Genomic DNA, 13,681 nt, shown 5'->3' with positions numbered 1-13,681 from the left:
TAAAGTTAAATGAAAACCGCAAAATATACCTGTCTCGTCTCTGTGGTTTGTGTTTATGATAGAGAAATGACAATGACAATGAAAATAATAAAACTTTTGAAATAATGGCGAAATTACTCAGTTTTATAATTCTAACAATTTCACTTTATACCTTTACTTACCAGCAAAGCTGGCCTGGCTGGAGTAAAGATTCTATGGAGGCCTTGAGTAAGTATATCAAAATTTTGTTTGTCTCACTACAATCCTATATTTTTTAAACTCTGGAAATATGACTTTGTAAGTGAAAATACAAAAAATCTCACGTTTTATTTTTTAACTGGTAGCGTTGACACGAACGTAACTAAAGTTTTATTCATCTATTCCTATTACTTTATATAAGTTAATTTAAAAATTCCATACAATTTTATTCAAGTATAGAATCGCAATTTTGTTCGCAAGTCGTGCTTTCCTTTAGATATAAATATATAAAATCTATAGTTACTTTTCTTTTATGGTAGAAATTATTTTTTTACATTTAAAACATCTAATATTTTAGGCAGACTATATGGGTGGTAACTCGTCAAATCGTTTCTTTAAATTATACAGAATATTTATTTCAATACATTGTAACCAACGAGATAATGAAAATTTTACATATGCGAAAAACAGTGCGTTTTTAAGATTACAAATCAAAAAAGAAAAGCTAAGAAATACAATATATATATACAATTTACGTACATTAAAGTATTGTAGTGTTATACGTGTTAAATCTCCAAATCTAAATATTTTTAGATTTGACCTGTGATAAAGCAGAATGCAGTCCACCTTGCAACTACGCTGCACCACCCACTTACTGTCCCACCATTTTGCCGAACTGCTCAAGCGGCTGTGTCTGCATGCTACAGTGTCAAGCACCGGTCATAACCTGCTTCAAGCTCAAATATTGTCAAAAGAAGAGATGGTTTTTGCGTCAGAAGAAAGAAAATTGAGTGTGGAGCTTCCATAATGTACATGATTACTTTGAGCGTTTGTGAAATAAAATTATACAGTACTTACAGTTTCAGTGATTTACAGAAAACCAATACACGAAAGCATTAAATCATCTAGATAGAACGAACTATACCAAACTTATCCGTCAATACGACGGCTCGAACGTTTGCATTTTCCATACTATTTGTAAAGTTGACATGACGAATTTTATTCGAACAGTGTAATAATAGATACTCATTGTATAAAGAAATTAAATGATCGTACATTCTACGAACTTCTTTTTCAGGGTTGTTTTTACAATATCACTTTTAAAGTAATTACCTAATTCATTCCCCACAAGTTACGTTGTAAATAGCATCTATAGTAATAAATATAAACAATATATGGGATTTTCATTAAGTACGTCACTGAAGGAAAGTAGGGCGAGTTGAGGGTCATTATGAACCATTGAAACGTTATCGTGAGTTTTGCACTTAAGAGGGCGCTAGTGCGATTCACATATAAAGTAATTGTACTGCTTTAGATTGACAATAACTGTTTAATATATTTTATAACTTTTATAAAATATTGTTTGGAACTAGTGGCTTAGTTATAAATTCTTATTCTAGAAAAATAATAATTGTTTCGGATTGTAAGGTCATGATGTCTTTTGTAGGCTTTTAATATTTTTTTTCAATCCATTTATATTACAACTGTGCATATCTATTGATAATTTAATTATAGTCTAAAAAACTATACTGAAACTTACATTCTACGTCACTGCGATGACGTCATACACTGAAACGCACAAAGTCATTCCAGCCGCTAGAGAAAAGTGGAGTTGTATATCCTATATACCTGCAGGTATCTTAAGGCCAGTCAGTGATTAGACGGTTCAAGAGTATTCATTTTACGTTGGACGAAGCAACATTCACCCTCCAGAAACAACTTTGTATTCGCGTTATTTCTTTCAAATGCAAAAAGAACATGTTTGAACATCCCACTAAATAAGCCGTAAATCAATCACATAAAACGCGGCCGAAGTGTTTTTGCAAAACTTTTAGAAGTAAGTGCTTTTTAACTACTGAATTATTTACTTAGGCTTAGCATTTACACATGTTTGAAGGTAATAAAGTGGGAAAGCTGTTATTTTTAAGAGTTTTACAACATTTAGAATGGAGCTAATGCCCGATAGTAAACGTTTATAAAAAAATTACAGGCGGAATTACATATAGTATCTAAATTCTTTCTCTAACAAACCCAAAAATTAACTTCGTGGTCTTTTTCAAAATAAAATCGTTTTAAAATTGTTCATTGTTCGTATAAATTTGTATTTACCGACATTTATTAGCGGAAAGATAATAAAATCTACGTGAAACAATGAATGCTACTGCATTGGTTCGTCTTTAAATACTTCATGACTGTGACGTCTAGGTGGACTTCGGATATTATTTTTTCGTAGTCAAAGTGAAATACGATTACTATGTCATCTAATATTCTATCTAACTTTATATAAATAATGGTAGCCATGAAACAGAATTTCTACGGTTCTTGTTTTTACGAAAGAATTTCTCCGGTTTTTATTTCTCTTAAGAATAGTAGTAGCTGGGTCATTGAAAATTCACAATTATTTTACTTTATGCTTCGTGGATGAAGCGTAATTGATTGATCGGTGAAGTTAGCGGCATTTGGCGAGAGTATATCAGAATTAATGTTACCATACTTATTTGTTTCAATAACCTGATTTACAGTACTTTATAAATAAGAGAAATCTCATTATTCTTTCAAAATGTAATACTTGAATAAGATACTTAAAGTAAGTTACTATGGATCGAAATAATAAATGTGGCATTCAGTCGATTTCGATAAATATTCGATAAATGCCCGTTTATCAAACGTCCAAACACACCAACCCCAAACAATATCGACATACAATTTGGAACAGCTACGGAGCGAATTAAGGTCAACCACACAACACTCCAAAAGTCCAACTATTTATTTACATTTAAGACCCTAAAAATATCAAATACATATAGATCAAAGAATTTAATCAACAACATAACTGTTTACATGACTCTTCGAGAAATGGGTCGTTTGTAAATATGTTTTCACTTTACAAGAAATCTTTCTGATATTAATATTATGTTTTTTATATTTTGTATTTTACGTATATACATTGTAAATATTATTGAAATTATAATAAAAAATAAATGTTCATATAATAGTAAGACTTAGATTCAACAGTGTCCAACCTGTTGTTAACATTTTAATTTATTAAATGGATTTTATTACTAAAATAACACTCGCTGGTACGATTAATTAAGACATGGTGAGAAAACCCAAATGCCTTAACTCCAAAATAATGGCGATATGTGTCAGCACAGAAAGCGGATTCCCTAATTGCCTATTAGAAAAACCAAATGGTCACGAAAGAAATACTAAATAAAAGGTGTACCCGTAGCTGGTTAATGGCATATTCTTTACTTAAACATTAAAGATAAAAGGTTATTAAATGAATATTTACAATAACTTCGAGTCTAATGAAACAAATGAATAATAATCTTAAAATCTAATCACAGACAATTTAATAGAGAAATACTTTATAAAGCAATTAAAATGATTAATAAGTTTCATTTACATATTTACAATAGTAACTAGATGAACCATACATATAGCAATAAAATAATTAATATTACACACAATTTATTCGCCTCTGAAATTTACATGTGGAGTAAAAATTGGTATTGGGTTCGATTTATGCCGATATTATTTGATTTGGTAAGATTAGAGGTCCAACCTAGTAGGAAAATTGGGTTACGATACTTCAAAAAAAATTTTTTTTTTTATATTCCCGAAAACTATACTATGGAGTTACAGTTGGCCTACGACTATTGAGGTATAAAAAACATCAAAAAACCTTATTATATATCAATACTAGTAGAGTATTAACTTCTTGCTATTACATACTCAATTAGAATCAAGGCTAAATTAAGCTGTATCATCATCATGTGGGTTCAGAAGGAGGTGGGTGATCCTTGTGGTCTTTATTTAGGGGGCTGTTATCTTGTCCATCGCCACTGGCACCACTGTTCACTGCGACTGATGTAAGTGGTACCTAAAAATACAAGAAGCGAAAGCTGAAGATTAGGAAAACTATAAGAAAGCTTTTCGAATCCAAAAAATATATGAACAACTGAAATTTTCGTCTTAGTGGGTTTATAATGTAAAATATTTTTGAGTTATTTTGTGTATAACCCACTTACTTAGCCAAGTAATCGTCTAAGTATTAACATCAGATGAGCCTCCTGCCCGTTTGCCCCCTGTTCTATAAAAAAAGTACTACTGAACGTTCGAACGCACTTCGTTCGTATAACATTTGTACTCGTCTTAAAAACTGAAACAGTATTATCAAGGTATTGTTAAAATAGTAGTAAATTAGCTTAAAGACGATTTTTCTTTTAAAAAGTTTAGACTCATCAATGTTTAAACACTGTCAATAAAATATCCTCAAAAAATCTACATTGTCCAGTAAACAATACCTACTAACTTATCTCATATTACATATTTTATATTAAACGTACGTAATACTAATCGATAAAAGAAGCTCTCATTAAATGTGGTACTCGTAGACATCCATTATCTAATTAGCATGTTGATCACGTGCGATGTTCGGAATTAATTAATACCCTTACCTCGATAGGGTCGCTTGGAGGTGTGCGGATAATAATTAATCTAACAGCAACTACACACGTGAACTGTATCAAGGAGATTATCGTAAGCCGCGTGACGATAGAATGGCTTTTAACAGAATACGATCCACTCTTAGACATGTGATTCATCAGTTGATTTTTAGTTATTTCTCATTGACCAATCACAAACAAGGAAAACTTGCCGTGTGTTTTGTAACTATCTAAACTCACACCTCGCGTGTGTACGTGAAAAATCTGTACGGTCCACTTCTTTTACCATTTGCCTAAGCGAAACGTGAAAACTGAATTATATCTGGCAAAAAATATAATAAATATAAAGCAGTACAAATTTTATACGAACGAAGTGCGTTCGAATGTTCAAATGTACTTTGACGATTACTTGACTTAGTAAGTGGGTAATACACAAAATAACTCAAAACGTACTGATATATATTAATAATAGAACCAAAGAAAAATATCGCTTTTCTCCTTGAAAAATGTTTTTTTTATCTAAATAGCAATTACAGATTTAAATAATAAAACATAAAACTATTTTAGCAACTAAAGGTTGAAGAGAAAACACGTTTTCTTTGGGTGACATTTCGTGATCCTATAATCATAGAAAAGAAATGAAAATTTGTTAAGAAAAATATTTGTTCTACGATACCATAGACACAGCAGTGCATGTATGCGCATCTGACGGGCGTGGTGGTGAAAGTGCAGCATCATATCTTAAGTCCAGTTGTACCATGTAGACAGTAGTTGCTAAAGTTGTTACCGAAATCGATAATTGGGCTACTGCAACACCAATACAAGTTTTCGAACCGCATCTGTAAAAGTAATATATATTTTGGGTTATTTTATTATATATTGAATAAATTCTGCATTTACTAATCTGTGTACATTTAAAACCTAACTGATACATTTGGCCACCAAGACAGACGTTGGAAATTAAAAACCTACTGTACTTTTTAACATAGATTTGTCGACTCATTATAATATGAATTTTATAATAATAATAATAGACATTGAGAAATAATTGAAATCTAAAATGAATTTAAAAAGTTTGGTCCCTGTGAAAGTGTACCTAAAACAGCTGCAGAATTCGCTGTATTGCGATATTTATTCGAGAAATAATTATTGAGCAAGACAAAAAATGTTGTCTGGTGACACAGATAGGCATCTGTGTTGTCCTATCCCTTTTGTATATTTAAGAGATAAACCGTTTCAGTTGTGATCCAACAAATTATTTAATAGAAAAATCGAGTATTTCGTTGTTTCAGAACGTAATATTAAGTCTCTTTGTCTGGGCTGATTTATCAATATAAACCCTTTATCTAAATTTCTCCTGTGACGAAAAATTGGAAATTTGGTCAGGCATCTCATATTAACAAAGGAAGTATATACTTAGATGTAAAGTTAGTGTACTCGAAAGCAAACTAAAGTAGCTGTATAGTGCTTTTTAATACTAAAATGAAGCGTGATAAACTCCGCACATTTAAATGTTAATTTCGTGAACCTTAATACGACCTATGCTTGCATACAATGGGATGTTTTATTCTATGAACAAATCTTGACTTTGTATCTGGTTTATATAACTGCTTTAGTGATATAAATAAAGCCTTATTATGAGAAAAATAATTGTGATAAAATAGTGGTTAAATAAATTCATTAATAAATAAATAATGCTTTAATATATGTCTTTTTTTAAATCTAATGTACTTGTAAATTTGATATATTACAAAACCATAATATAATTTGTTTTTAAAATTTAAATCCCCACATACATTTATTACATTTTGAATTAGATACTTTTATGACACAAGAACGAATAATTATAAATAATATGTGATAATAAAGTGTGTTATATTATATTGTCATAATTACTATAATATAAGTTTTAAGTAACGGTTCAGAATCGTAAAGCCATTGATATAAAATTGGTTTTGTTAAATCATTATCAAAATAAAATAACCTTGTTTGATTTAGCTACGAACGATATTTTATTGAACATGTTATTTTGTAAGGTTGACGAAGTGAATAGGTTTTGCAAAATAGTAGCAGTCAGATATTCTGGGAAATATGAAAGCGCGTTTCATTTCCTGGGCTGAGTAAATATTCGAAAATGAAACTTTTTGTGTTCTTGCTTTGAAGGACCGCCAACCGTAAAACAGTTAGGTAAAGTTCTCTCTCTCTGGTAGAGTACATCACTATCATCTTTCAAGGGGTTTTCTGCGCACGTAGGATTTCTTAGTATTTAATATATTTAAAAAGCATTTGGCATCAACGGATCTAGTTCATGCGTGCCATTTCATAATCGCCATTATGTTTCCCTATCTTCCTGTATGGAGTAGAAACGTGGACCATCCTGGCTCGAGAACGACAAAGAATCGATGCCTTTGAGATGTGGTGCTGGCGGCGAATGCTCAGAATACCGTGGACTGCAAAGCGCACCAACACATCAATCCTGACCCAACTTCGCATACGAACTCGCTTGTCTACCGTATGCCTACAGCGAATCGTATCGTATTTCGGCCACACAATGCGCAAAGGCGATGAGAACTTGGAGAAGCTGATCGTGGTTGGTAACACAGAAGGCAAAAGATCACGTGGCCGTTCACCAACCAGATGGACCGATCAAGTGAAAGACTCATCGTCTTCAAAGCTATACAATGATATAAGAGAAGCGCTGGACAGAAACCGGTGGAAGCAGATAGTCCGCGCTAAATGTTACGTTGCTGACCACGACGCTCAGAAATGAGCTGCCGACTAAAGAGAGAGAGATTATGTTAGCCGACTATATCACTTTCTTTGAGTAAATAAATATTTAAATAATAATAATAATATATTGGATCTTTAATATACAACAGCAGTGTTGGCCTGGTGTGCGACTCTCATCCTAACTCTGAGGTGGACCAATGGACTTTCTATGTGCGCATTTAACATTTGCTCGAACGGTTGGAAAACATCGTGAGGAAACCGACAAATCTTAGACCCAAAATGTCGACGACGTGTGTCAGGCTGATCACTTACTTGCCTGTTTGTTTTAAAAAATGATCATTTAACAGATTCAGAATTTTATTTTAATATACAACATTAAATATTTATTTTATTTTAATATACAACATTAAATAGTTTTTTTTTCAAAAAAAAAAAACATCTAATGTGTAACTTTTCAAATTCGTAAACAAAATCTTCACGAGTTTGAAAAGTTCAAGAAAAAATTGTCAGTCATGAATTTCTTACCCAATATTCATAAGTGTTCTTATGCAAAATACGAACATAGCCACGTGTGCCCCTATAGCGGCTGTCCATAGTATAGTGAGGGGCACCGCAGCGCACGCTGATGGTCCCAGAACCCTCCAAGGAGTACCCCAAGATCTGGAAGTTCTGGATCTAGCTGAGACCCACCCACCAAACCCTCGGCTGTAGTATACCGATAATGCTGTTGGAAAAAATTCTTTTTTCAAATATTATCATTTTTGCATTAAAAACCTAAAAATATATATGTTCTATTCAATTTCCGATTTGTCTTGGTTGCAAACACGTAGATAGATTCAATCAACGCACACGAATATAATAATAAAGTGATGATATGACCGGAAGAGCAATTTATGGTGTCTTACATTTATATACGGTGAAGTTCGAAAATTATGTAATCATTGAGTTTTGAGTCTAAAATTTGAAAATTATTAAATGTGAAAATTAAATGATTGACAGTCGTTTAGATGACAACAGTTTATTTTTTATTTATTTTATTTTAACACTGTTGGCCTAGTGGCTTCAGTGTGCGACTCTCACCCCTGAGGTCGTAGGTTCTATCGCCGGTTCAGCACCTATGTACATTCATTCTATGTATATTCTGTAATATTAGCTTGATTGGTGAATGAAAACATCGTGAGCAAAACAACTTTCCGTAGACCTAGAAAGTCGATGGCGCGTGTCAGGCACAGGAGACCCTCCTGTTACAATATGAATATTTATTTCTGTGTAAACTTAATAGTCGCGAAGAAGAAAAAATAATGAGGTCAATAGGGGCAAGAAGACGTATTACAATATTCCTTAGAAAAAAATATTAAGAACGTAAGAGGTGCAGGAATATATACCGTACTTATTTACTATGATATTTTTTTAACAAATCTTAAATGTGTAGCAAGATCCATTATTACCAGCAGCTAACACGGTGACTGCACCCGCGGGTACTCCCAGTCCAAGCACGGGTTTTTGTCTTTCTTCTAACCAACCCACAGCACCAACCACTAAGCCTCCTATACCACAAACAATCTGCAAACATTCCTTCTTAAAATATATATACACAAAGGGTCTTTTGTCTAGATCTATCATAGACATCAAGTACAAAGAATATAGTCATTTAGATTTTAAATATTAAACATAACACTTTTAACGAAACAAATGCATTATTTTTATCTTCCAAATCTCCTAACAGCTTCTCTGAGAAGCGAAAAAATAAATATATGGCCAATATGTATATAAATCAATATTCGGCTTTTGTAATTGTCTTTTTTAGTGAAAATAAACCTGTATGGAAAAGTAATATAAAAATTAATGAGGATAAGATTTGGCCGGCGTTCAAATATAATTGAGACGTATTAATGTCATTTCAATTCAAAGCGGTTGATGACAAATAAAAATCCAGGCACGCATTCTGTCCTCATTTATTTTTTATACTCTAAGTGAGTTCGTGTGTTTGAATAACGACTGTATGGTACGTATCACCAATGCCTATTTATAAAGAAATCAAGACATTAGGCTAAAGCTTGTAGTGCTAATTTTTTCCTAAGATTATTTATAACCAACCTGTAAGACTCTTACTCGGAGCGCAAACGCAAATGGGTATAAATGGATATCTCCAATGCCGTCATGCTCATCAGCTCTGGAGACTCCACTCACAGCACTGCACACTGACTGCTTACGCGACCACATCACCTTTGCATTTAATACTGGGAAAGAAAAGATATCTTTTGATGTGTAATACTACAGGATACTTCAAAAATAGCTTAGAGAACTTTAAATAATTAATATTCAACCAATAGCACATTAATGGCTTTTGCTTAGATGTGATTTTTTTAAATAATTGTTTTAGTTAGTCAGCTCGTATTCTTTGCCGTGTTTTATAATCGTTTATTTTCTTGATTAATTATGTATTCGCTGGAATTATACTAGTAACCAAGCTTCGTTTAATAAAATTTGGCTATAATACACATCTAAATCAGGTACTACAAGTTTTTGTTTATTTTTGGATATATATCCAGAGTCAAATTAATCTGTAATTTTCAATAGCGATACCGAATGGATATAAAACGTTGTGATCGCTATCGTTGTGGCTATTGGAAGGTAAAGGCGCTGTTTCTTGTTAAAAACCGATGATATACCTATTTACGTTACTCGATATAATAATAGACGTAAAGAAGTCAGCCTTTTGTGAGACAAATTTATCTTTTAATATATCGTTTGGCTCTATGTAAGTTTCGAATATATTTAATTCGATAAATCTCGTATCTAATGTTGTTCGTGGTCACCGACCCCCGCTTAAGCTTAGTTGAACGCGAAGGAGATAAAAGGGGTAAAACTAACGATAAATTTCTTCGAGATGTTATGGTCGATGTAATACGATACTGTAACCATCACACTTTCTTTTAACAAGAATATATTGTCAACTCAAATGACAAATCTATTTCGTGAGTAAAATAAGGTGTAAAAAAAAATGCAGTTCTTTTAATACACAAGTTGACAATATAAGTAAATCCCAATTGTAAATAATAAAATTCCATTTAGAGCTGTAATTTAAGACAAAATGCAGTGCCGAGATATGTGAAATGAACTGTATATGTATGCCAACAATTTGATTTTCCTAATTTTTATTTTCAACGATAATTTCATGGTTTTAATAAAGTTTCTGTACTTGGCACACGGTGGTGTTTAATCTCGGTATATAATATGACTAAGGCGTAAATATTTTCTCAATACAACGAAAATTTAATTTATACCAGCCCATTAACAGTTTCCATATGTAAGGTATCAAGCGTACGAAATTCAAACAAATGGATAACGATATGTAAATACATCAGCCAGCTATTCGTTGTATAAGAACGATTTATTTGAAGCTTTCAATAATATTGTCAGTTAATGCTATTTTTTATTATTCTTAGGGCCTGTTTCACAATGTATGGATAAAGTGCCAAATAGCTATGCAACACATAAATTATTCGAAAGATAAAAGTTCCAAATAAGATACTTCACATTTCATGACATATAGCGCTATCTGACAGTCGTGAAACACAAAATACTATTTATCCTACCAATAAGTAATAAATAGCTTATTTGGAACTTATCCGGACATTGTGAAACAGGCCCTTAGTATAAAACAATTTTGAAACAGTATAAATACCTTAAATAGTTTCATTTAAACGTGTCTAAAATATCTGGGGATTTTTATAGAAAAAAAGATATAAACGTTTTTATATTTACAAAGTGAAACTTATATTTTACAGAGTTTTTCGGTACATTTAACGTCTGACGTGCTGAATTTGAATTTATTATGTTTTAGATAAATTACGGTTCAAAAGCTACACACGAATTGAATATTAATGAAAGCTTACCGTTATCACACGTTTGCGATAAAGTTTGGAGGCTTTTTCACCCAGTAACAAATCGACGAAATTAGGTTCGAACTAGTTATGCAAAATATTTTTTTGTTAAATCTGAAGACCTTATTATTATATAACATCATATACTTTGTAATACATGTCACTGCTGCCTTGTCTAGGTCATGGTTTGATTCCCGGTCAAAAAATACTTGTTTGCGGTTTACACCCTTGGTTAATAAAATAGTTATGTATAATGTACCCCATGCCCCATTAGGTAAACGTGTAACTGATTCTCTTCTTATTTCGCTATAAACACCTGAACACATTTTATTACCTACTTAAACGACTTAACTTATTACATATTGAAATCTAAATTGTTATTGCGTACATACTTAGACAATAGTCGATTCAAAAGATTGTATCAATTAATTAATACACTAAAATTATAACGTATTAACTTACTTTATTTAATATTTATTTTAGACTCGTATCAACAAGAATTTATGCGTCCCTTATCAAGTCAAACCTCATTTTAAAGGCAACACAATAATCATAATGAATTCATCGTTTTTAACAAAAAATCTTAATCCTAGAGTATTCCTTATAACATCCAACGAACACACGTGATTCCAATATTACCGCGTTCACAAGTCGCACATTTAAAATAAATAATTGGCGAATCTTATTTCCAAATTCAGTAAAAGTATACAATTCAAATTCAAAGCTTTCCACATTTTTGTATAGAATATAATTTTAAGTCAGTATAGGTAGTTTAAAAATCATGGTAAAAAATAAATTGCTTGCACTCAAAAGGGGCGGTAAATACTTTCACGTACTTAGTATAGATTTAATAAAGAGGCCCGGCGAGATGTCCATTTGGTTCGTAAAGCAGAAATTGCTCAGCTCGTTGGCCAACGTTTCGATCACAAAGAGGCGTCGGGGGAAGAAAATGCCTCGCTCATTAATATTTTATGCGGCTTTTACGAGGTGCCATTGTTTCGTTCTGTGATACCAATAATATACAGGCATATCACCGGTTGTACAAGCGGGTTATTCACTCAATCTGAACCGATTTTCTGGTAGTTGATTTGAGTAAATACTTTAAAAATAATCAAATAAACAGTGCTTTGAACAAAGTGACTTTGACTATCTTTATGAATATATAGGTTTTCTGATATACGCTCATACATAGATCTAGTTCATCATAATGTGGCGAAGTACTGAAACAATATTTCAGCTGGACATTTAAAGAAATTGCCACAGATTATACATTTTTTGACTTTGACTTGTTGGTTTTGTTTGCCTTGGGAACGAACAATGTAGATAGATAGATAAGTACAAAGCCTAAAGCCCGGTACTGGGCTTAAAAGACGTAGGGAAATTACGCGGCGTTAAAATATATGAACCCAGTATTAAGATCATTAATATGCTTTCACATGACTATAAAAAAGGCATAAATGTATCGTTATAGCAATAAAATGTGGCGAAAACTCGTGGTTAAATTTAGATAGCCGCATCAACATGTAATTACTAAGATTACTGTTTGGAATATTAAAAATACGGCGATGTAGCCATTTTGATATTTTGCCTTGAAACTTTTTAAAATTTACTTATGAATTTTCTCATCCGGCATACTAATTATTTAATTACGGTAAACATAGTAATGAAGTAAGCTTTTGTCTACGGCTTTATTCCCGGATAAATATTTTTGAGGAAAAAGTATAAATCGTAATCTTTTTCTAAACAAAAATCTTATATTCATATATAAGATTTTGTTTAGAAATGTGTTAAAATATGCAAGGCTTACGGTGTTACACTTAGATTTTACGTATTTATTGTCTGTATAAACTCTACTGTGGCTGGGTATGCCTTTGAATTCAAATCGTGTTTCCAAATGTTTCACGACGTTAAAATAACAGAATACAATGGATGCAAAACTTTCACCTATAATTTAGATTCGGTATGACAAAGGCAGCAATTGTTTTTTATAGAAGACTAGCAGCGACTATTTCAATGTAGGGTAAAAATTTACTTCACCGAAACCTTAAACTCTTAACAATTAATTAAACATTGTTTTGGAAGAGAACTTTGCAAGGTTATGAAAATTTAAAATAATATAAATTAGAGGATGAGTCAGCATAATACATACATCCAAAAAAATATAGTTTTTTTCAATAATTAATTGATCAAGTTGTGGTTTAGTTTTATAGCTTGGCGTTTTGTTTTTGTAGATTTTTTGTTAGCACTTAATACTCATTCTAAACCAATATCGAATAGGAAATCATGGTCTAATAGGCAATCTCCTTACTTGGCATTTAAAGATAAGTATCACATCACTTCACTCACTTTTGAAACCACTGATATTAAACACAACACATAGATTAGCGTAACAAATATTCTAAAAGTTATGAGTAACTGAAAGGACGTGTACTCTAT

The 13,681-nt window shown here is 31.9% G+C and overlaps 2 protein-coding genes across 2 annotated transcripts; one reads left to right on the top strand and one right to left on the bottom strand.

Moving 5' to 3' along the window:
* Positions 1-33: 33 nt before the first annotated feature.
* On the top strand, positions 34-1,016 carry LOC123689924. The gene is made up of 2 exons (XM_045631973.1): positions 34-207; positions 772-1,016. The coding sequence occupies exons 1-2, from the start codon at positions 105-107 to the stop codon at positions 966-968; spliced, it is 300 nt and encodes a 99-aa protein (XP_045487929.1). The 5' UTR covers positions 34-104; the 3' UTR covers positions 969-1,016.
* Positions 1,017-3,145: 2,129 nt separating this feature from the next.
* LOC110995684 lies at positions 3,146-13,681 on the bottom strand. Its single transcript, XM_022262967.2, has 6 exons — positions 13,554-13,681; positions 9,456-9,598; positions 8,807-8,921; positions 7,884-8,082; positions 5,305-5,467; positions 3,146-4,063 (listed from the first exon to the last, which is right to left on the bottom strand). Exons 1-6 carry the CDS (start codon positions 13,558-13,560, stop codon positions 3,953-3,955), a joined length of 738 nt encoding a protein of 245 aa, XP_022118659.2. The 5' UTR covers positions 13,561-13,681; the 3' UTR covers positions 3,146-3,952.

This window comes from Pieris rapae, chromosome 17, assembly GCF_905147795.1.
Source record: "Pieris rapae chromosome 17, ilPieRapa1.1, whole genome shotgun sequence".
Taxonomy (NCBI): Eukaryota; Metazoa; Arthropoda; class Insecta; order Lepidoptera; family Pieridae; genus Pieris; species Pieris rapae.
The sequence above is the reverse complement of the archived record's forward strand: the minus strand, read 5'-3'. Positions and strand labels throughout refer to the sequence as shown.

Bases quoted from the DNA above. Each gene is read 5' to 3' on its own strand.
- LOC123689924 (XM_045631973.1), top strand. From the start codon at position 105: ATGGCGAAATTACTCAGTTTTATAATTCTAACAATTTCACTTTATACC. The intron at 208-771 runs GTAAGTATATCA...AAATATTTTTAG, and splicing joins AGATTCTATGGAGGCCTTGA to ATTTGACCTGTGATAAAGCA.
- LOC110995684 (XM_022262967.2), bottom strand. The intron at 5,468-7,883 runs GTAAGAAATTCA...TTACTTTTACAG, and splicing joins AGAACACTTATGAATATTGG to ATGCGGTTCGAAAACTTGTA. The intron at 4,064-5,304 runs GTATCGTAGAAC...TTGTATTTTTAG, and splicing joins CATGCACTGCTGTGTCTATG to GTACCACTTACATCAGTCGC.